General features: G+C 49.4%; 5 protein-coding genes and 1 non-coding gene across 6 annotated transcripts; 3 read left to right on the forward strand and 3 right to left on the reverse strand.

Annotated features, from left to right (window-relative positions):
• Nucleotides 1–811: 811 nt before the first annotated feature.
• BDV37DRAFT_268048 (uncharacterized protein) lies at nucleotides 812–2,763 on the reverse strand (the record flags this gene model as incomplete). The annotated part of the gene is made up of 7 exons (XM_032084113.1): nucleotides 812–911; nucleotides 966–1,135; nucleotides 1,195–1,279; nucleotides 1,339–1,562; nucleotides 1,679–1,804; nucleotides 1,873–1,983; nucleotides 2,752–2,763. The coding sequence occupies 7 exons, from the start codon at nucleotides 2,761–2,763 to the stop codon at nucleotides 812–814; spliced, it is 828 nt and encodes a 275-aa protein (XP_031946710.1).
• Nucleotides 2,764–3,626: 863 nt separating this feature from the next.
• Nucleotides 3,627–7,803, forward strand: BDV37DRAFT_237386 (SNF2 family N-terminal domain-containing protein). The gene is made up of 2 exons (XM_032080718.1): nucleotides 3,627–4,694; nucleotides 4,749–7,803. The coding sequence occupies exons 1-2, from the start codon at nucleotides 3,956–3,958 to the stop codon at nucleotides 7,547–7,549; spliced, it is 3,540 nt and encodes a 1,179-aa protein (XP_031946711.1). The 5' UTR covers nucleotides 3,627–3,955; the 3' UTR covers nucleotides 7,550–7,803.
• Nucleotides 7,804–8,189: 386 nt separating this feature from the next.
• On the reverse strand, nucleotides 8,190–8,279 carry BDV37DRAFT_t18. The gene has a single exon. It is a non-coding gene; the product is annotated as a tRNA-Leu (tRNA).
• A 1,301-nt stretch (nucleotides 8,280–9,580) lies between these two features.
• BDV37DRAFT_293907 (P-loop containing nucleoside triphosphate hydrolase protein) lies at nucleotides 9,581–14,551 on the forward strand (the record flags this gene model as incomplete). The annotated part of the gene is made up of 11 exons (XM_032089523.1): nucleotides 9,581–9,793; nucleotides 9,852–10,380; nucleotides 10,442–10,668; nucleotides 10,720–10,864; nucleotides 10,936–11,070; nucleotides 11,133–11,366; nucleotides 11,413–12,167; nucleotides 12,226–12,388; nucleotides 12,448–13,780; nucleotides 13,842–14,319; nucleotides 14,408–14,551. 11 exons carry the CDS (start codon nucleotides 9,581–9,583, stop codon nucleotides 14,549–14,551), a joined length of 4,356 nt encoding a protein of 1,451 aa, XP_031946712.1.
• A 329-nt stretch (nucleotides 14,552–14,880) lies between these two features.
• Nucleotides 14,881–17,834, reverse strand: BDV37DRAFT_237388 (1-phosphatidylinositol 4-kinase LSB6). Its single transcript, XM_032080719.1, has 2 exons — nucleotides 16,106–17,834; nucleotides 14,881–16,053 (listed from the first exon to the last, which is right to left on the reverse strand). The coding sequence occupies exons 1-2, from the start codon at nucleotides 17,600–17,602 to the stop codon at nucleotides 15,199–15,201; spliced, it is 2,352 nt and encodes a 783-aa protein (XP_031946713.1). The 5' UTR covers nucleotides 17,603–17,834; the 3' UTR covers nucleotides 14,881–15,198.
• A 2,727-nt stretch (nucleotides 17,835–20,561) lies between these two features.
• BDV37DRAFT_278346 (putative GATA transcription factor (AreB)) lies at nucleotides 20,562–21,605 on the forward strand (the record flags this gene model as incomplete). The annotated part of the gene is made up of 2 exons (XM_032086026.1): nucleotides 20,562–20,792; nucleotides 20,898–21,605. 2 exons carry the CDS (start codon nucleotides 20,562–20,564, stop codon nucleotides 21,603–21,605), a joined length of 939 nt encoding a protein of 312 aa, XP_031946714.1.
• Between the last annotated feature and the right edge of the window lie 398 nt (nucleotides 21,606–22,003).

Below are 22,003 nucleotides of genomic sequence, written 5' to 3' on the forward strand. Positions count from 1 at the left end.
ATAGTTCAGTAGACGCGATTTATAAAAGGATATGGTCGGAGAAGAGATTAAAGGCATGGTCGATTGACACTGTCCGTGGCTCTATCAACGCTTTATGAAGTAAAGGAGAGCGAGATAGAGTGCGGTGAAGAATTCACATGGAAATAGCGACATACTCGCTGAATCGCCCATCCTCGGATGTTGAAGTGGAGGTGGAGGACAGTTGGAGGGTAAGTAAGGCTGGGCGATCAGGGATCAGTCTTTGTGGATTCAATCCCTGTCTGGTGGCTGCATCAATCCCCAACTACACAGGGGCAAGCATTGGTCAGTGTCAGTACACCCACAAAACAGTAACAGGAGACAAAGAAACAGAGTGAGGCAGTGAAACACACTCGGTACAAGTATGACCAATGGCACAGGATCACTGTGGGCCTTCTGTAACATGACCACGGAAGTGACAAAAGGCCTGAGAAGGGGATGGATGAGAACGTTTTCCGGAAAGCTTTGGCCCTATTCGATTCTTTGGTTCAAATGCCTCGCAGCTCATGCCAAGCATAAAGCCACCAAGACAGGTACACCAGTTCATCTCCATGATTGATGTGCCACCGATCCCTAAAAACCGTGCATCAGACTTCTCGAACACCACCAGCAAATAACTGATTCGAAGGTGCTGCATTCTTATCTCGCATCTTAGCCGCTGTCTCAGCGCCTGCCGCAGGAACTCAAATTCGAAGGCTTGACCCGGGGCTGGCCCCTTCCCGTCTGGAAGTAAATAAGGGTAAGGTAAATATTCCGGCATTAAGCCCAGCTGGCGCAGCACGGTAGCCTGGTCCTACGCTATATGTTCGTGGTAGAGACGGTCTCCTCGGATATTGACAGCCGCCACAAAAGGGATCTCAAGATGGCGACCAGTTGGAGGGATTCCAGGGATCCTACGAAGATGAGTAAGATGAACAACGTAGTCTAGAGACGGTGAGAAGCCCTACAGCCAGTCAATCTCCGAGTCATGGGTCAGGGTCATAATGAACTTGTCCACGACACGGTCGATGCCTATGGTCCGGCTTATGAGCTGGTTGTTGGTGTCGTGTGGGTTACTGAAGATAACGTGGCCACGGTAAAATCGAGTGAGTTGGTCACGGCCAATTCCCCCGGTCATCTTGGAGATGTCAGCTGGCAGATTGCTGAATCGCCGACCATAGGGCGTATGGTACTCACCGTGGGAATGTGACTAACATAAGGCTCTTGTACCATTGTTTTCATAGCATGCTCAACAGATCGGTTGTCGAATTCAAAGTATGTTCTTCCCAGATAGCCTCCAGATCGAAGTAGGGACCATTCATATGCCTCTTCAGGAAGGACAAGGTCCGCGTGTGAGAGACTGCTTCTGTAGCATAATCAAATTCGGCGGAAGTGGGAAGGGCAAACAAATCGGTCTGAATCATCAGATAGTTATGTTGCATTATATTGGCCGTTCTCTGCAGTGACACACTTGTGGGCTCATGAAGATGTTGCACGGTGGGTATAATGCTCGATGTCAATTTAGCAGCATCAGCTGCTACCGGATAGATGGCGGCTGCGGGTACCTTGTTGATACCGGGAATAGATTGTACCTTCTCCCATAACTGATGGCCATATGCTGTGTCTCGATATCAGCCAGGTCGCGCTAAATTGAATCGAAGAATGAAGCAATCTTACCTACGAGACCGATAGTATGCTTTGGAGAGCACTTCTCGTGCCGAGTCACTGCCTCAATTGCCTGGTTTATTATATAACGGTGATCCAGTGCAGATTTCCGGATCTCGATAACGGTGTAGCCCTTCTCAGCCTATTTCAATGACGGCATAGGAACTCCGTCATCCAAAAGTAGTACGCTTGGGGCGCGTCGGAAAGGACGACGATCATTCCAAGCCCTATACCCCTGCGGGAGAGAGGAGGAAGCAGGACAACGCCCGACTTGATCTCGTGGATCTTTGGGGTGGACAATGCTTTCAGCGGAATATCAATCTGGGCATGGTACCTGACTTGAAAGACGTAGATTTTGCATGCAATGCCGAATATGTCAATGTCTGCTTACTTGCCAAAGGGCTCTCCCCAATCCCATTAAATAGACATGCCATAACTTCCTCCACTCACCCAGATCAACTGTACTCTCCGCATGTTTAGAAATATCCTTGCAGGCCAATGCGCGGGGTTGGTTTCGACTATGATAATTCAGGCAGCACCTATATGAGCCTTCAGGGCTCGGAGAGCCGAGTGCTTTCGGCGTCAATGAACTTGTAACTATCATTCGCCGCAAATAGTGCGCTGACAGATACTCTCCTCAACCTCAACATAGGCTATTCTTCTCCATAAACAATGAGGTCCTAACTCTCGGGTCAACTGCATCAGCTTCGGAAGTCCGACCATGATAGGGATAACGCCATCTCGGTCTAATCTTTGTAGTATTGTCCGACTTGATTTGCTTGACACTTCTATCCTCTTAGCTGGCAGCACTAGACGTCATTAGCATGATAATGGACTTCTATACTCTCCGGTAACCCTATACTAGGTACTATACTTGACCTTCCCCCTTTAGGTAAAAACAGCCCTGCCCGTCTACTGATCTGGGTATCTCGCCCAAATATGGTTAGTGTATGGCTTAAGTACGGGAGCGGGCGGGAAGTCCAGAGTTCCACATCCTTTGGTCGAAGATGTATAAGGATACCGGGGCTCATATCACAGTAGCACGTATGACGACTGAGGAGAGGTGTCTACATAAAGTTGACACATCACCTCGAAGGCCATGGAGTGAAGACTAAAGTAGTACTCACTCCATAAGTGATCTTCTCGTCTTATGAAATTCTAGTCACGTGAGATTGGCCTTTTTCAAAAGCCGACAGGTATGCCAACTATCTATGAGAGGCGAAGAGCGCACAATACTCGCAAAATGGTTGGTTGGCAATCATTGGACCCCGGCAGGGATAGCTCGACAGAAACAGAGTCGCAGACCAGCAAGGCTCCTCTTAAACTAGCACAGCCATGCGAACAGAGCAATCGAGCGCTTATACAATCTGACAACGAGAAACTGGTCATCTCAGCTCTCGGATTGCTGAATTGGTAGCAGCGGAGTCCGGTATATGCTTCATGCTAATATGATTTGGTTTGTATTGACGAGTTGTTCACATTCTTAGGTAACGATGGATTATTATCGTTCCGCTCTATAACATACGCTGCAGGAAAATCTCTAGCCATTAGTATTCAAATAATGGAAACTCCAGATTCTCGTATCATTTCTCCAGGTACACAGCCGATAATCAATGGGCAATTTGAGCATTCCCATTTGAATGTGTAACCGACGTCATGATCTATAACGATGTAGTAAGTTAGCAGGAATAGTCCACTTGGTAAATACTGGAGTGGTGATAAAAAGACATACAAAGTCCTACCACGGCGAAAGTAAATCAACCCCCAACACATATATGAAAGTGAGGAAGTGTTGTTGCGTTCCATGTGTTGTCATTGAGGCAAAAGTGACGACTACTTGAAATCCTGAAGCAGTTTAGCGCGTGATCCGAGATGCAGGTGATCCCGAAGTAATTGATCTTATCGGCGCGATATCGAACGGGGCGGAGTCCCTCTTCTTCTCCAGCTACTGTTACTTACTTACCAGAGTCACGCCCCTCTCTTTGCTTTTGTCTTTCCTCCCCTCGCCTCGCTCTCCCTTCTTCACCCTACTTTCGACGGGGCCCGACAAGCCTTTATGTGGAGCGCGCAATAAAGTGCTTCCACGGGTCTCTCACTACCGTATTTCCCACCTTTCGGCTCATCATAACCTTCCAAGTCTATGTTGCAGCCTCTCGCCCGGTCGCGATTTCTTCGACCGCCGTTAGCGCCAACGAGTCACTTCGCCCCGACCTTTGGTCGTTTTTGTTTGCACTGAGCGACCACGATCGAACTCGCAGGCCTTTGTCGGATACCTGCATAAGGGGCTTGCATCATGGCATCTAACGCCGCCATGCTGTTGGACCCACGGGCCCACAGAAGGAAGCTACAAAGCGATGGTAACGACCCCGAATTTGCTTCTCTTTCGTCATACAGTCACAGCGACGCGGGTTTGAAGGCCGCATATGAGCGACTTTACTTTCCCTCAACGTCCAGAGACTGCCCCTCTCCTCCTCAGGACCCCATATTTATGAACCCTAGTCTTGTCGATACCGAAAGCTCATTTATCCACGAGGCAGGCTCCCAGAATTCAGGCTACTCGGATTCTTCCGCTGCGCCGGCAGGTACGGCTTCTGCGGCACATCGTCTTCTCAACCCGCAACGTCTACAGTCTTCTAATAGAGGTAGCCCGAAGTCGAGATCACGACCACAGTCAGTTTCCTCACGCGGTGGGGATAGTGCGAGGGCATCCCCACAACGTAGCGATACGCGTGGACCCGATGTGGATGTGGTATTTACAACCGCGCAGGAGGAGCTTAGTGATGGGAAGCGGAATTCCGATCATGTCGATGAAGTGCGCCATGGGAATCTCATCGAGAATATGTACGGCGTTGAAAGACGACTAAACCAGCCATACAAGAAGATAAAGACGGAGAAAGACCTGGCCCAGAGTGGGAAAAAGGCGATATTTACGTCGACTGGGGCCAGCGGGTTGGGTGAATGGGTGAAGGATGGTGAAGAGAAGTCGAATTCGTCCACACCGATCACCCCAAATGTTGTTGACTTAACGATTGGTGAGAAAAAGACGGGTTTTTCGAATAAAATTTTATTGCTAATTGCTGTTGTAGATTCCTCTGCTGCAGCAACTGACGATGATGATCTACAAGTCACGGGTTCAAATAATCTCAGCATTCAGAGAGTATGTTATGGCAAGTTAGAAAACGCAATGGTGCAAGCAGTGCTGGTACCAAAGCCTCCAGCTGCAGCCCAAACCGTTTTTGGGGACTCGGCGCATGATTGGCCCTCAATCAAATTAGGAGTACACCGATCAACAAATCAAAGCAATAATCGGATTGAGGTTTCAGACCCCGATGGAAAAATATTTGGGGCAATAGATCCAAAGACCGCTGCAGTGATTGCTCCTCTTCTCGATTCGCCTGCTTTGAAAGTCGACGTTACCGCTCGGTTGGATGTTCGAAGGAGGCTGGCGAACGAATATCCGTGGGCACCTTGCTCAGCTCTGTATCGAGCGTCTATCAACTTGTACGGCCTTCGGAAGGATGCTGAACTAGTCGGGAAGCACCTTGGTCAGAATAATGTCTGGCTTGGTACCCCGTTTTCAGTAGAGCAAGGTGTCCCTGTGTTCAACCCACACGCTGAGAGAAGGCGCGCCCAAGCCGCCGCGTCTTTCTTACCAAATGTGGCTGCGAGGGGCCGATCAACCGTCAACTACGAAGTCCGCACTGCAGAAGAGGTGAACGATGCAGTGATGAAGATGTTCGATCAACTTCAGAGCGCCGAAAATATACCCGAATTGGAACCTCCTTCGCTTTTGTCAACCCCGTTGCTCCGCCACCAAAAGCAGGCGCTTTGGTTCATGACTGAAAAGGAAAAGCCGCGCAAGTTTGGGCCTAGAGAGGAAGATAATAATTCACTTTGGAGGTTGGAGCATCGTTCAAATGGGGCAAGCCGGTATCGCGAGGTTATTAGTGGCATTGTACGCGATGACGAACCTCCACAGAGCCTGGGTGGCCTTTTAGCAGATATGATGGGTCTTGGGAAGACTTTGAGCGTTCTGTCTCTTGTCGTATCCTCTTTGGCAGAAGCTCACGAGTGGGCAAATATGGCACCAAATTCAGACCTTATTCGAAACCTGCCGGGCATCCGCAACACCAAAACGACACTTCTAGTAGCTCCGTTGAGTGCTGTTAACAATTGGACATTCCAGGTCAAGGAGCATCTGAAAGAAAACGCCATATCTTATCACGTATTTCACGGGCAATCGCGAATCACTGATGTGGATGAGCTGTCTAAATATGACCTGGTCATAACGACATACAGCATTATTCTCAGCGAGCTCTCTGGGAGGGGTTCGAAACGAAATGGGAGCCCTGGGAGCCCGTTAACCAAGATGAATATGTTTCGAATTGTTCTGGACGAAGCGCATACTATCCGAGAACAGAGTGCAGCACAGACACAGGCTATTTTCAAGCTGAACTCCCAGCGTAAGTGGTCTGTAACTGGTACACCTATTCAAAATCGACTAGAGGACCTGTTCTCGGTGACCAAGTTCCTTGGTCTGAATCCCTACGATGACAGAGGGCAGTTCGGGATGCACATTCTGAGTCGATTTAAGACCGGGGATGCCACGGTCCTAGCAAGCTTGCGAGTGCTTGTAGACTCATTTACACTACGCCGTGTCAAGGACAAGATCGACATCCCTACCCGGCACGACAAGATTATAACGCTTAATTTCTCTGAGAAGGAGAGGCAGCTGCATGAATTCTTCCGACGAGAGTCAAACGTGATGATGAAAGTAATTGCCGGCGAGGATAAGACAGCACTGAAAGGTCGGATGTATCATCATATCCTAAAGGCAATGGTAATTTTACGCCAAGTCAGTGCCCATGGCAAAGAGCTTCTCGACAGTAATGATCGCGCAAGGATTAAGGGGCTGAGCGTCCATGACGCCATCGACCTCGAAGAAGGCGGGAATGATACACCAGAACTGGTAGATAAGAAAGCGTACGAGATGTTTACCTTAATGCAAGAGTCCTCGGCAGATATGTGTGCCCTATGTGGCAAACGCCTTGAGGACCCAAATACTGATTCTGGTACCACCGACCGTCAAGTACCAATGGCGATCATACTTCCTTGCTTTGATGTACTTTGCCCCGAGTGTTTCTCTGGCTGTAAACAAGCGTTTGACAGTCAAACCGGGCCATCAGTTCATGACATCAAATGCCAGGTCTGCGATGGATGGATCCCTGTTTCATATTCCACCATCACCCCTGGAGGGCTACAGGACTATATGATGGGCCAGGCCCAGGCCAAGCAGAGCAAAAAGCAAGCAAAGACCCTAGGAGAGTACGAAGGCCCGCACACGAAAACCAAGGCGCTGGTGGCGTATCTATTGGAGACGGCGGATGAAAGCAAGGGCTTAGGGGACGAACGTCCTATCAAAAGTGTGGTGTTTTCTGCATGGACGTCGCATTTGGACTTGATCGAGATTGCGCTAAAAGACAACGGCATCACAGGCTTTACCCGCCTGGACGGGACGATGACCCTATCAGCCCGCCAAAAGGCCCTTCAGGAGTTTCACGACAATAACAACATCACTATCCTCCTAGCGACTATCGGGGCTGGTGGCGTTGGTCTCAACTTGACCGCTGCATCTCGAGTCTATATCATGGAACCGCAATACAACCCCGCAGCCGTGGCACAAGCGGTTGATCGAGTGCATCGAATCGGGCAGACGCGCGAAGTGACTACAGTACAGTTCCTAATGAAGGATAGTATCGAAGAGAAGATCTTCGAGCTGGCCAAGAAGAAGCAGCAGTTGGCCGATATGAGCATGAACCAGAGGAAGCTTGATAAGAGAGAGGTGCAAGAGCAACGGATGCGTGAATATCGAAGTTTATTCAAGTGATACTAATACCCTTTTTTACGATTCCCCTTTTTACTCCCGTTATCTCATTTGTTTTCCTTTTCGTTTCTCCTACCTGCTTCCACCATAGAGACGGACACTGCAATTGATACAAACATGGATAATACCTGATACCCAATGGTTTACACTCGGCGTTAATATATCCCCTGTGGTTTCACATTTGCTCTTGCTGGCGCTTGCTAGGAACACAGAAGACTTATACGGCATTGATAATACACCGATAAATGCAATATAAAGACTTGGTTCTTTCCAGAAAGGGTTTCCTGTACTAAATATAGACATCAGGGTCAGAATCGTCTTGCGATGGTATCCAATTCGAGTTTTACGTCGCTAGTAACACATCATTTAATTAGTACATAGCGGTTGGGTATTAGAGATGGTATGTCTTTCACACCTAATAGCGGGAAATACCGATTGGCAATGAGCAGAAAGCGCTAGTAGATCAAATAAAAGAGAGGGATAAACCAACAAGACGGCTGTAGGGGGGCAGACATCCAAGCTATGCAAGTCGAAAGCTGCTAGGCATAGACCAGAGCCGACCAAGAAAGAGTAAAAAGAAGAAAGAGAAATCAGTGCGTCAACCGCAGACAGCGCTGAAGAACGAGAAAAAAGCAAAAAGATATGACAAGGACGGGATTCGAACCCGCGAAGTTTCCCACTGGTGATTGGTGAAGACCTAAAACCAGCGCCATAACCACTCGGCCACCTTGCCTTGCTTGATGATAATTGCTTTAACTAATTGATCTAATTCCAAATCAAATTTAAATCGAAACCATCTTACTTCTAACCCTAAGTGATTTGTTTCCAACCACAACAAGTCTCAACGTTCACTATATATACCAATCTCGTTCCTCAATTATTGGTCACCAAGTAATCCAATCTATGTTACTCGTGGCAGCACTTTTAAATGGATGGGTTGATTCCCAGCTAAGTTGGATTACTTCTCGTTTTTGTGCGGATATATATATAACTGCAGAGCTAGGAATCAATAACTCCACATCTGTTGTGTTTCAATACACTCAGTGCTATTCAAAATGACAATGCCAAATGATGCCGATCGATTATACATGTGCCACATCCAGAGTAATCACCCAGCAAAGAAAGGATTAAACTCTGGTGGAGGAACGTAGTATTCAGTATCGGAAGTCCCTATAGAGTGAGGGACTCAGCTGGATTATCCTAGTCTCCGTACAAACGACAACAGCATCATCAGCTGTATCCGCTGCATTTTGAACACTCTCTCTGGTGTAAATAATATGTAGTTAACAGCCCCTCTACCCTATATAGTAGATATCTTTAATATTTACATCGCATCCCATTCACAGAGACTTTCACCCCCACTGTCCATAGATGAAGAGAAAGTGAGCATCACTCGGGCAACACCATAGCCGATGATTGTGTTGACCCGTGTGTCTTCGACCAAGTGAGATGCTGCACGCTCTGTCGCCGGTACCTGGATATCGTAATATGCCTCCAGTTGACCCCTTGGGCGTCCACTGCTTACTGCCCTCAATGTTTTCTTAACTGTATACTCCACCGCGAATGTCATGTGTGGGGGATTGTCGGCTTCATTGTTTTCGCCGGAGTACCATGTGCGGTACTGTGTATATGTGGGAGAAGATGCACCGTGGGAAGATGTTGCTGAGTCGAGGGGAAGGTTTTGCGTTAGCGATATCAACACCCGAATCCGCGTGAAGTTTCCTGGTTGTGGAATTGAGCAATAGATTGCCTTCCTTTGGCGATATGCTAGATACTAATCATAACCAACTAATCATACCACAAGTACCAGAAAGTAACCAACTGCGTGGGGCATACGGACAAAGAACGAGTGGATATTGGTCCCAATTCTGTTCCTCTAAACCCCGTATAGTAATCCCGGAATCATGCAGGGATTCTTTGTATAGGCAGCATTGCGGCGCGTCATCGCCTTGGCGAGCCTTATTTCTTATTTCTACGACGTTCCCAGGAACCCATTGCATATCTTGGACATCACTCTTCCACGCACATCCGAGCATGGCCAACGGTTCTACCGTTTCCTGGGCAGAGGACGCCCTCGGACCCGTCAGTCACGTCCGTGGGTTTGACTTTACGTTGACCTTCGAGCAGGTTGTTCTGTCGATTATCCCGTCTATAGTGTTGCTGCTGGCAGGTCCATCTAGACTGCTCTATCTCACTCGGTGCCGTTCAAAAACTTGTCCCCAACAGAAAAAATATCTCTGCAAGCTGGTGAGGAAGATCTCACAGAGTGCTTCAGTATCCCGCTGCTGTGACTGATGAATTTCAGGTCACCTCGTCCATAAACCTGGTTCTACAACTCTCCTTATTGGTGCTATGGAGTGTATCACCATCCTTGCGGACTTCAACGACTATCCCAGCTGCCTCTCTAAGCCTCGCCAATGCAATTGTAATCATTGGACTCTCCTATATTGAGGACCGCAAGTCAACGAAGCCTTCTTCCCTCCTGACCATTTACCTACTACTTTCAATACTATCCGATGCAGTACAGGTTCGTACACTATGGTTGACGCATCGAATTCCCATGGCAGCGGTCCAGAGCGCCATTACTGGGACAAAGCTCGCCATGCTCCTATTGGAGATGCGAGAGAAGACCTCTTATCTCCAGTCCCCCTACAGGGACTATCCCCCGGAGGCAACCAGCGGCATTGTAAATCTCAGCTTTATCTGGTGGATAAATCGACTTTTCATGACAGGGTACCGAAAGCTCATGGGGAATCGAGACCTTTATGATCTTGAGCCTGGACTTGCCTCTGGCCCTGCGGGCGAACGACTGAAGAGAATGTGGGAAAAGCACGGTCTGTTCATCTTCATTATTGGTGGCAACCGTCGCATGTGCAATATATTGACAAGTTCCAGGAAGCGCAAAAAGCAAGCTTACGCTACCTTGGGTCTTTGTCCGCTGTTTCTGGATGGAGTTTCTTGCCGTGGTGTGGCCTCGAGTGTGCTTGATTGGGTTCAGCTTCGCTCAGCCTTTTCTAATCATGGCAGCAGTCCAGCATGTAGAGCGACCGGTGACTACAGAGAACCGAGATCATGGCTATGGCCTCATTGGGGCCACCGTCCTGGTTTACCTGGGTATCGCGGTAGGCCCTTATTGTGCTATATGTACAGGCCATCTCTGATTGCAATCGTAGTTCTCGAATGTCCACTACAGACAGCGCTTCTCGCGGGTATCCACGTTATTCCGAGGCGCAATGATCGTGTTAATTCATGACCGGACATTAACACTCCAGGATGATCTCTACACAGAAAGTGCCGCACTCACGTTGATGAGTACTGGTGAGTAAATTAGTGCACTCTTATGTCCCGACATAATGGGCAGTTGCTTACCTAGCAATGGCTTCGGATAGATGTTGATGGCATCATTGAACATTTGGAGAACATGAATGACATCTGGGCCCGCACGATAGAAGTGACTATTGGCATAACCTTGCTTGGTACCCAACTCGGTGCGACTTGCATCGTTCCATTACTCCTTACACTGGGTCAGTCACAGATGGAGTATACACCATCAAGGAAGCAACATAGTACTTACTCTCCTGTCTAGCATGCCTAGTTGGCCAGAAGTTGGTGGCAAATTCCATTGGACACGACCAACAGAACTGGAACCTGGTGATCCAGAAGAGGGTCAAGAATACCTCAGCCGTCCTGGGTACCATGAAGGCAATCAAGGTCTCGGGGCTTTCGAAAGCGCTGGCCCAAAATCTGCAAGAGCACCGTGAACGGGAGCTTTTTGTATCTCGGGCATTCTTCAAAGGAATTATGTGGCTCAACGGTTTAGGTATGTCGATCCCCGTTTGTACGGGTTGCCGGTCTGACAGTAGCAGCAACTTTGCCCCGAATATGGTCCCCCGTCATCACCTTCACCGTCTATGCGATTCAAGCACGGATCCAAGGTGACGACTCTCTAACTACTGTGAGAGCATTTACTGCGCTGAGTATCATCACTCTTGTTACAACACCTGCTGAAAAGCTCCTCACCGTTTTACCACAGCTAGCCGCAGCCTTGGGATGCTTTCAGCGCATTCACGAGTACATAACATCTGATCCAGTCAAGGACGGTAGATTAGGACGTACTGAAGTCTTAACGTTGAATTCGGCGATCTCTTCGGCTAACGTAAATGAAAAAGGGTTCACACCGCGAACTGACAATGAAGAGCAAGGGATTGCCATCGAGTTGGACAACGTCACAGTGCTACCTTCACCAAAGGCAATATCTGTCGCCCTGAAGAATGTGTCCTTCAAAGTAAGGAGGGGGAATCTACTAGTAGTAACCGGTTCTGTCGGCTCAGGCAAGACAACCCTACTCAAGACTATCTTAGGTGAACTTGGCTGTCAGTCAGGGACTGTCTGTGTCGAATCGAAGCGTATCTCCTATTGCAGCCAGAATCCGTGGTTGCTGAATACAACAATCAAGAAGAGCATCACTGGCCTCGAAGATCACAAAGTAGATGAGAAGTGGTACCAGACCGTCATACGTTCATGCTGCTTAGAGGAGGACATTCATCGCTGGCCCTACGGAGATCAGAGTAAAGTTGGAAGCAAAGGCCTTACTTTATCTGGTGGACAAAAGCAAAGAGTGGTATGCTATAAAGATCCTGCTCTGTTTTGCTTACTTCTTTACCTCTCTAATTGTGTAGGCATTGGCTCGTGCGGTATACAGTCGCCAGGACATAGCTTTGCTAGACGACACCTTATCCGCCTTGGACATGCAGACTCAGGAGATGATCATTGCACGGCTCCTTTCGAATGATGGGATATTTCGACAACTGGGAATAACAGTGATCCTAACAACCCACAGCCGTAAGCCCTCCTGTCTACTGTGCTTTGTCCAAGATTTCTAAGCCTTGACGTGTTTCTAGCCCGACTGCTTAAGGTGGCAGACAGCGTAATATCACTTAGCGCAGATGGGCAAATCGAGCTCCAGACAACGGGTAAGGATGCTATTCAATACGCAGCCATTATTCGTGAAAATGAAGACACGGATGCTGGCGCGGTTGACCCAAATGAAAAGACTTGGGATAAGGCAGCCAGTTCGTCAAACAACGCTGTGAATGAGGTGGAGGATGATGACCGAACCAGGCAAATCGGTGATTTATCGGTGTACTACTATTACGCACGAATTGTTGGTCCATCTCTCTGTACAATGTTCCTCCTTGCTCATGCCTTGCTAGCCTTCGCCGAGAACTTCCCGCGAGTATGGCTAAGCAAGTGGACCGAGGCAGGCGGCAGCCAACTTCCACTTTACCTATCTGTCTATATTGTTTTGGCCCTAGCAGCATCGGTGCTCGTCTTGGGCTGCATCTGGGTCATTTTTCTTAACCTGATGCCGAAGTCGGCCATCCGTTTGCATTGGCGCCTGCTGAACGCCGTCATTCGAGCACCTCTATCCTTCTTCTCCACGACTGATAGTGGAGTGACACTCAACCGTTTCAGCCAGGACATGACATTGGTAGATCTGGCGTTACCTATATCTCTAATGTCTTTGGGACAGTCGTTTTTTGGATGCATCACCACCGTGGGCTTGATCGCAACAGGCTCAGCATACATGGCCATCACGATACCCGTGACATTAGTGGTCCTGTATATCTTGCAGAAGATATACCTTAAGACCAGTAGACAACTACGATACCTCGACCTGGAGTGCAGAAGTCCCTTGTACTCCCACTTTGTTGAGGTTCTCGATGGACTGCCCACGATCCGGGCGTTTGGTTGGCAGGTCGCATCGACTGAGGTTCTGATTCAGCACTTGGACCAGTCCCAAAAGCCATACTACATGCTGTTATGCGTGCAGAGGTGGTTGAACCTGGTCCTGGATATTGTGGTGACGGCATTGGCGACCATTGTGGTGACACTAGCGGTGGAGCTACATGAGAGCACCAATGCGGGCCTACTCGGCGTTGCCTTGAACAATATTCTGGGATTCAATCAGCTACTATCGTTCTTCATCACGGCGTGGACTACCTTTGAAACCTCTCTCGGAGCAATAGCCCGCGTCAAGTCCTTTGTAGAGACCACGCCGTCTGAGGTTCCTCCTGGTCAAATTTCAGAACCACCAGCGTGCTGGCCTGAGCAGGGAGCAGTCCACATCCAGGGCCTCTCTCTTTCCTACCCCAATGGGACATCAGCGCTGCATGACATTTCGATGCGCATCACACCAGGGGAGAGGATTGGTATCTGTGGCCGTACAGGCAGGTATGTCTCCCCATAACCTTCAATTCTACGTACTACCCTAACACTATATCCTATACCCTAGCGGGAAAAGCTCTTTCATACTCGCTTTACTTCGCCTTGTAAACCTATCCCACGGCACAATCACCATCGACGGGCTTAACATTGAAAGCCTCTCCCCATCAGCAATCCGCGAGGCACTAATAGCGGTCCCACAAGACCCATTCACGCTTCTAGGCTCCGTACGGTACAACGCAGACATCATGGGCATTTCCAACGACGAAGACATCACATCTATATTAAAACAAGTAGGCATCTGGGAAGCCATTGAAAGCCGAGGAGGTCTGGACGCCATTCTCGAGGATCACCCATTGTCTCAAGGAGAACAGCAGTTATTCTGCTTAGCACGGGCGATTCTGAAGAAACGAACCAGCCAAAGTGGATGTCAGGTGCTGATCTTAGATGAGGCCACCAGCAACCTTGATAGCGAGACGGACCGTCGAACCCAGCAGGTCTTAAAGGATGCCTTTAACGGCTGCACTTTTATCAGTGTAGCTCACAGGGTATGTTCTCCTTCCTTTTGTGCCCAGTAACCTACTATTCATTCCATCCTCAAGCGTTGATCTATTACGAGCTAATGAACTCGTATAGCTGGACACAATCATCAATTTCGACAGAATCGCCGTCCTAGACGCGGGACGTCTGGTTGAGTTCGACACGCCACAGCGCCTTCTCGCCAGAGATGGACTTTTCCGTCGGATGGTCTCGGCAGTCGAGGAACAGGGGCTTAGATGAACTATAACACTTATCTGATGAGTATATACCCGCAGCTAAACCTCATACCAAACCAGGAAGAAGTCATTGTGCTGGTCAATCTGTCATAATGATCTGCTTCTTGCAGGGCCAAGAAAAGCTTGTATGTTCCAGTTCCAGGGTGCTCGGGTCAAATATGATAGGTCATTGCGCGGTCTTTGCACGTTGGCGGGTTCGTCCGTCCGCATATGCATGTGCTCTGTTCAGTGTAGAGGATTTATGCGATGCATAAGAGTGGTGGGTGTCGTGTTGTGTTCCGTATTGTAGATGGAGGGTTGAATGTGATATACGTTTTGTATTTGATATTGGTTTATTATGGTTCGTATTGCATGTTCTAATGCTATGGAATGCATCTGCATAAGCGGATTTCAAAGAATGCCATCCTCTCAGGCCAAAATATAATATTATGGGAGGAGTGACATCAAGTCTATATACAAACATGGAGGTGATTTTTCCCAACCAAGGCTGCACCCTGCAGCAACAAGGACTCCTCATGCCGTTTGACATAACACGCTAAATTAAAAGATGATATCAAGATCATGATGACAGATGAAGAGAAGAAAAGAGACCTTCAAGGCTAAATTAAAGGACAAAGGGCGAGATGAGAACATGGCATATCGACGGTTCGTTCAACACCAGGTGAAAACTGGATTCTTGCTCTTCACAGCTTCCAATCGCTCAACGATCACTTTGCGCTGATTGCCCTCCATTCCTTCCGCAGCGGCGTATCCAAGATCTCCTTCGAGATCGTCACTACTCCAGATCAACTGCGCTTGGCCGCGCCCACTGGATATCGAACTGTGCTTTTGATGCTTATTGCCGGGCCGCGGCGGAAGGGAAGGCCAGCTTTGGTCCACGCTTCGCTCATGGAGCATGCTATCAATGCCATCCTGACTGACCCTGTAGTCGCCAATAGTGGCAGGGCTGCCGTTCGGTATTCTTCGTGAACTAGGCTCGTGGGATCGGCCACGTGACAATTCAAACCGGTTGGGGTTGGGCAGCTCATTCGGTGACGATCCAAGGCCCAGGAGATCATTCTCGGGACCGGTCCCCAGCGACATGGATGCACCGATATCCATCTCTTCGTGGTCGGGGTCATAGTCGTAGTTCTCGTAGCTCTTCACCTTGCGTTTTTGTGCTTCTGTCGATGGTCCACGAAGGGGAATAGCAACGGGAACGTCCACCAGATCATCCCAAACGCACACCCGGGTTCGTCGCGTGAGCTCTAGCGGTCCATGGTCAGGCTGCTTCAACGTCTCCACAACGTTCCAAGCCTGTCCCTTCATGACTGCGATCTGTCTCGCAAACATGCTCTCCTTGAAGTCATCGTCCTGAGAAAATACGCGTCGCAGCGCCATTTGCGTGCCGCTCCACCAGGCTGTTGAGGTCAAGAGAGGTAAGAAATGGTCCCGAGTCTTCTGAGAAAAGGGCTGTCCGATCAAAGAAACCGGAAGGAATAGCCAGCCGAACGGAAAGCTTCGCCACTAGAGGGTGTGAGAAATTTGTTGCGACCAGGTTAATTAAGAATCTACTTACAGCATCAGGATGTTTCCACGGCCAGGACAAACTGTTATCGATTGCTCCGATCTGAATAGACGCTTGAGGCTCCGACGAGTTCAGAGGAGTGCCAGTGCGACTCACTGCCACCATCGCCTCGTGTCGCCTGTAGGGAAGAGGGGCAGAGGATGTGCGCTCCGAATTGACAGAAACGGGGCGAGCGGGAGGTAGATGGTCGTCGTCATCGTCCTGCTGAGTGCCGTTGGGCTTGGGTGGATCAACGACAATAGACACTTCTTCGGTGTTCCAATCGATTTTGATCATCCAGTTATCCAACCCACGGTCAGTATTGCGCATAATATAATCCAAAATCACCAACTTTTCCAACTCCTCGCGGAATGACTGTTTGAGACTCTCGGTCCAGTAGAACCGTCGCTCCCTACTCTGCTCCCTTGGTGATGGGGTTTGTATATCACCGTTCTCATAATCATCCTCATCTTCATCATCCGACTGCATTCCAGAAGGACGACAAGCCTCGTTCCAAGGCCGCTTCTTGCGCTTTGGGGCATCTTCCGCGCGAAAGCCAGTATTGGTCTGGTCTGGCCAGGGATGGTCTCGTAGGAAGAGATTCGCATCCTTGTAGCCCTTGAGAAAGACTTGGAAGCTACCGGCCTTAGGGGGAAGGGGTCGCTTGCCCATCCATGCCTTTCTCCGGTCCCAGAAATCGTAGTAAAATGATTTCGAGGATAGCCACACAATATCGGTGTAGGGGACGAGATTGGTGCGCAGACGAGAGTCGAGGACATACGCGGCTGCTTCCGAGACATAGGATAAGTTGGGAATCAGGCAGGCACGACCAAAGAAGCATGGGAACAGGTTTCGATGGATCCATTTCGTCCACTTAGGATTGCGGGACGCATAAGGCTCCTCGTCTTTGGGTTTAAAAACCCCCACGACTTTGCCTTCACTGTTGCGCGCAAAATAACTACCGGAGCTTCCCTGAGAGATCATCCGGGGGTGCATTCCCATCAGTATCGCTGAGTGGACACTCTCTACAACGTTCTCAAACTCCTCCCGCGCCCTTCGCGCTGCGCCTTCAATTTCATCCGACTCAAGCTCTTCGGCGGAGATTGGTCTGACACCATTCGGGGGTTGGAATACAGAGTGGTAAATTTCAAGCTTTTCTTCTTCCAAAGTCTTTCCCTTGACTTTGTTGATCTTGAACTTAGAGGCGATCTCTTCGGCCCACCGCTCGAGGCGCGCATTGATGGCCTTGATATCCACTCCGGAATTTCTTCGGCCTCGACGATGGTAGCCACTCGGTCTCCGACGATGTCCTGGGGGCGAAGACAAAATGGACGCATCCATTTGCGCGCGGGAGGAAATGGGAGCATATCGGGGAGCGGAGTGGGATGTTGTGCCGAGGGAGTCGTGTAAGTTATCGTCATCTGAATAATCATACAAGTCATTGGCTCTGTCTTCTTCCTCCTGGGCCAGACGGGCGTAACCCGAGGTCGCAGGTCGGTTTTTCGGCATGGTGTATCTGTGGTCTAATGGAAGGGCCGGGAGGCGAATGCAGGTCGTTGCATCTGAGGGAACGGCAGGGAGTGGAAGGAGGAAGCGAGAGAAGAACTAAAAGAGGGAAAAGAAGAAGAAGAACGAATCGAATTACGGCATTACTCAATAATGGCAGAGAGATTGCAAGTAAGAGAAGGGTTTCCCTCTGGGGAGTAAAAGAGGGAGGAATTGTAGATTAGGTGGTGAGAGAAGGGAACTTACTTGATCCCTCCAATAAAACCGCCGCCGTCATCCACCGAGAACTTGCACGGCCAACTCACAGAAGTGGCCCTTTACTGTACCGTACCGCGAAGTCCCGTGGCATGGAGCCCAAAGGCGAATAGCTAGTCTAGAGTCAGCCACAGAGCGGGTACTTTACCGTACCGCACCGCCACAGCCCTGTCCCGTGTGGCTCCACCGGAGCTTAAAAAAGCCCCTGAATTTTAGAGGATCAACTTGCCTTCATACTTATTTCGTTGCCTACCTTCGGCCGGAGTATGCGCAGCAGGACGATCCGAGAGGACGGGTCGTGTCAGTTGCTCAAGGCCCAGGATTCGACCTAATCAGTAAACATACATTGTGGCTACAACCCTATTTGCCATTGAGCCGGTAGATCTGGTTGTATACAACTTGGGAACATGGCAGATCGCATATATCAAGTATGAACCGAAGGAATTTCTGTTCTAGAAAGTAGTAACAAGTTGGACAGATGACATCCAAGGGACCGGTCATGTCTGAATCACCATAAGAACTGAGCCATCCGACAGACGTTGGAGGTTCCGTAATTAATATATGATCAATGCGAGGCTCTAAGCACGGTTATTACCTGCATCGGTAGCCATCACGGTCCATGTCTCGGTTCTTTGGCTTTCTCTGGAATGGTGTTGCTACCAAGATCGATATATTTCATATATCTCCTACGAGAAACGGATCTAGGATCGGATCGGTGTCACGGTCTAGCTCATGATAGTAAGCGCCTTTAGACCTGAAGACCATCTGCCACCCCTAGTGATATCGAATTGAGGTAGTGACGATCTTTTATTGATTGCTATGCCAATACTACTATCCTCTCATGGCAAAACGAGCCCGCCTAGCAATCACCCAACGGAATTTTGCTACTTCATTAAATCCCCATCTCAACCCCAAAGAGCTGGACAAGATAGGGGGATGCAGGGGCGAGATGCGACTATCGCGTGGATTGTCATTTCATTCATTCCTAGCCCTGCGTGCTGCATACATAGTCGCATAAATCCTGGAGGCAGGAAGGAGTTAATAGGAAAAACCCACCGGCAGGAGCTTCATAATAGCGCAAATAGCCATGCAGCGAAAGACATAAACATAGTAAACTATTGAAACTAACGTTAAATTGAAGTGAATAAATACAACCACCAGCAGGGTCCAACGGGTTTAGATTATTACATTTTATTAATAAAACCCCCCCAGCCAAGCATTGCTGTTGTTCCCGCCGATAAATAACAATCGATAGTGTCCGAGGGACGCGCGATAGCGATTCCGATAATCAATCTTTCTCCAGAACCTCTTCCTCTTTCTCTCCGTCTCGTGTAACGAACTTCTTGGCCACGACTGGACTTCTCTGTCCGATGAATTAAAGAGGTATGCTCTTCCTAACATTTGCTGTCCGGTTGGCTCGCTATTCCTCCCAACCAATCTAAATCAATTACTCCTCCTCGTCGTCGTTCCCTGCCGGTGTCTATCCAGTCGAATTCTCCCTATCTCCTCCGTTCAGACCTTTTCCTTTCCCACTGACTTCTTCGGCTCTGACGTCCCAACGCTAAGGGTAGGAAAGGAATCTTTACTGCAGTATACTTTACATACGGACAGTCTATTTTGGTATAGGGAAAATAGGGAACATTCCACATCTTTCCTCCCTTTTTCTACGTGGCTGGCCCTTCCGAACGGCACCGGTTTCCTTCTTGTATACGACAACAGTCACGTACTGCTCCCAATTCGGTCCATCCAGGCCGGATTTTTAGCGGGTTCTTCTCGACACCATCCACAGTGGCTTCACTCTTGTTCCGGGCGTCGCCCATCGACCCAGCCCTGCGTCCTACCTCGCCATCGGCCTCACAGTCTCACGATCTCAAGTACAACAACACTACTTCTTCAATTGACAGTCCGTCCACCTCTCGTCAGTCGACAACGGACGCGGTAGCGAGTGCATCGACAGCATCGTCGCAGTACTTTGGAGCGCTTCCTGAGTTTGGTTCTCTGGACAAAAGCCCTGGTAGTAGCGACAGCAACGGTAGCAGCTTTCCCGGTTCCCTAGGCCCATCGCTGTCAGGACTGTCTGCTCTGGCCTCGGTCGCATCGGCCCCAACTTCCAATCTGCGGTATGTACTTGGACTGGTGTCATATCCTGCTATCGCGTTATGCCCTTGTCGAAGGCAATTTTGGTAGCTTTGAAATATCTGCTGTTTTACGCTTTCTATCTTACGAACACTATGGTCCAGTGTCAAAGAATCCTGGGTGACTGACAAAGATTTTCTACGCGAACAGGAATTCTGGGAGTAATGCGCAGCCCATGACCAATATGACTTACGCGACCTCATCACCTGCAGCAACTACTGGTGGACAAGGCAATAGCCCTGTAAGTAGAGTGAACGTGTTGAGGAATTGTTCTTATCGTATCTGTGTTGGCGCTTATCAAGATGCGACCCCATTTTTTTGGAATTTTTTTTTTTATTTTATTTTTTTCCTGGGGGAAGTTGGAAAGGCTTTCCCAATCTGTTATCAGCAGCCGATGGGGTCTTGGCACCGCACCACCCACTGCGTGTCAAGTCTTATCGCGCCAGCCCGTCAAATCTCTCCCGATCTTATCAACCGTCGCTCCTTTCCCTCTATTCCACTATCAGCGCCATACCTCATCCACCCCATTGGCTTCCACCCTCCATTCTCGATCCCCTCGTCTTTTCCTACAATGGCGACGACCTTGACTGACCAGAAACGCCCTCAATTACAGCCCGTGTGCCAGAATTGTGGTACTTCCACCACGCCCTTGTGGCGCCGGGATGAACTCGGTTCGGTCCTCTGCAACGCCTGTGGCTTATTCCTGAAGCTCCACGGAAGACCCCGTCCGATAAGCTTGAAAACTGATGTGATCAAAAGTCGCAATAGGGTCAAGACCGCGGGTCAGGGCCCTAAGCGTAAGGTGAGCAGGAAACCCTCGAAAATTTTTCTATTCGTAATTGTTGCTCTGCCGCAACTCGACCCCCCGAAGTGGCTCAAGACGCTGATATGTAATCGCCTCAAATAGTCCAGCAGTGCCGTTGATGCAAATGGACTCTCCACGTCCAGATCAGAGGCCGGTACTCCCCCACTTGGATCTCATGGATATCGTCGCGCGTCGCGGAAGATGTCACCTGGCCATTCGGATCGTTCCAACTCACCAGTCTCCCGAACAGAAACGCCTGGTCTTCCGCCGATGCAGCAACAGCTCCCGCCGCAGCACAACTCCAACATCGCGCCGCAGCACATGTTCGACAGTGTTACCCTGGGAGATCACGGTCTGACGAATGGGCTGTCATCTGGGCAACTTCGCCAGCAGTCCCCCACCTCGACCTCTGCAGCCGTGGACCGCCTGAACGAGTCTCCGCAGACAATCGAGGGGCTCTTGGCCGCGAACACATCGTTGAAGACCCGCGTGCGAGAACTGGAGTTTGTCAATGACCTTTTTAGGGGCCGAGTAACGGAACTCGAACAGAGCGATGCTGCCGCGCGCCGGTCCGAGATGATCGCTCGCGACTCGGAATCGCGCCTTAAACGAGCCCTCGAGGAAGCGCAACGGCGCGAAGAAGACCTTAAGCGTCGGGTGTCTGAACTGGAACGTCACGTCGGGGAAGCCAGTAATGGCAACCCTGAAGGAGATGAAAGCCCTGGTGAGCCCATGGCGAAACGAATGAGGCTGTCTGATGTGGTAGATCAACCCTCCACTTCTCCTACCAAATCGCCAAAGAGCGTCTAACCACAGGGATCACAGGGATCGAACGACGGTTCGTGAATCTCATCGGGCCCCCCTCGATTCGGGCGAAAAACGAAGTGCAACCGCTTTGCTGAGTTCTCTGATCTACCTTGGTCTTTTTGATACCCTTTACGTGTCTTGTCATTTGGCTGGATGTATATCGGATTAAAACTAATAACTCTCCCTTCCAATACTTCAATTCTTTTCTTCATTCGTTTCCCTATTTCACATCTTTATTGCTCTTGGATTACCGAGCACTTTGAATTCCGGTACGGGACGGAGGAGATCACTTTGGGACAGCAAACCGCGGAATCGCGACAACGTTTATATGAAGAAAAGGGGATTGCAAAACCAAAGCGGGGGGCAGCCATGTTCAGTTATTTTGTGTTCATTATTCCCAA

The sequence above is a fragment of the Aspergillus pseudonomiae genome, assembly GCF_009193645.1.
Source record: "Aspergillus pseudonomiae strain CBS 119388 unplaced genomic scaffold BDV37scaffold_3, whole genome shotgun sequence".
NCBI lineage: Eukaryota > Fungi > Ascomycota > Eurotiomycetes > Eurotiales > Aspergillaceae > Aspergillus > Aspergillus pseudonomiae.

Excerpts from the sequence above, each read along its gene's own strand:
- BDV37DRAFT_237388 (XM_032080719.1), bottom strand. The coding sequence starts at position 17,602 with ATGCCGAAAAACCGACCTGCGACCTCGGGTTACGCCCGTCTGGCCCAG. Across the intron at positions 16,054-16,105 it reads CGTGGAAACATCCTGATGCT|TGGCGAAGCTTTCCGTTCGG; the intron begins GTAAGTAGATTC and ends CACACCCTCTAG.
- BDV37DRAFT_237386 (XM_032080718.1), top strand. The coding sequence starts at position 3,956 with ATGGCATCTAACGCCGCCATGCTGTTGGACCCACGGGCCCACAGAAGG. Across the intron at positions 4,695-4,748 it reads TGTTGTTGACTTAACGATTG|ATTCCTCTGCTGCAGCAACT; the intron begins GTGAGAAAAAGA and ends TTGCTGTTGTAG.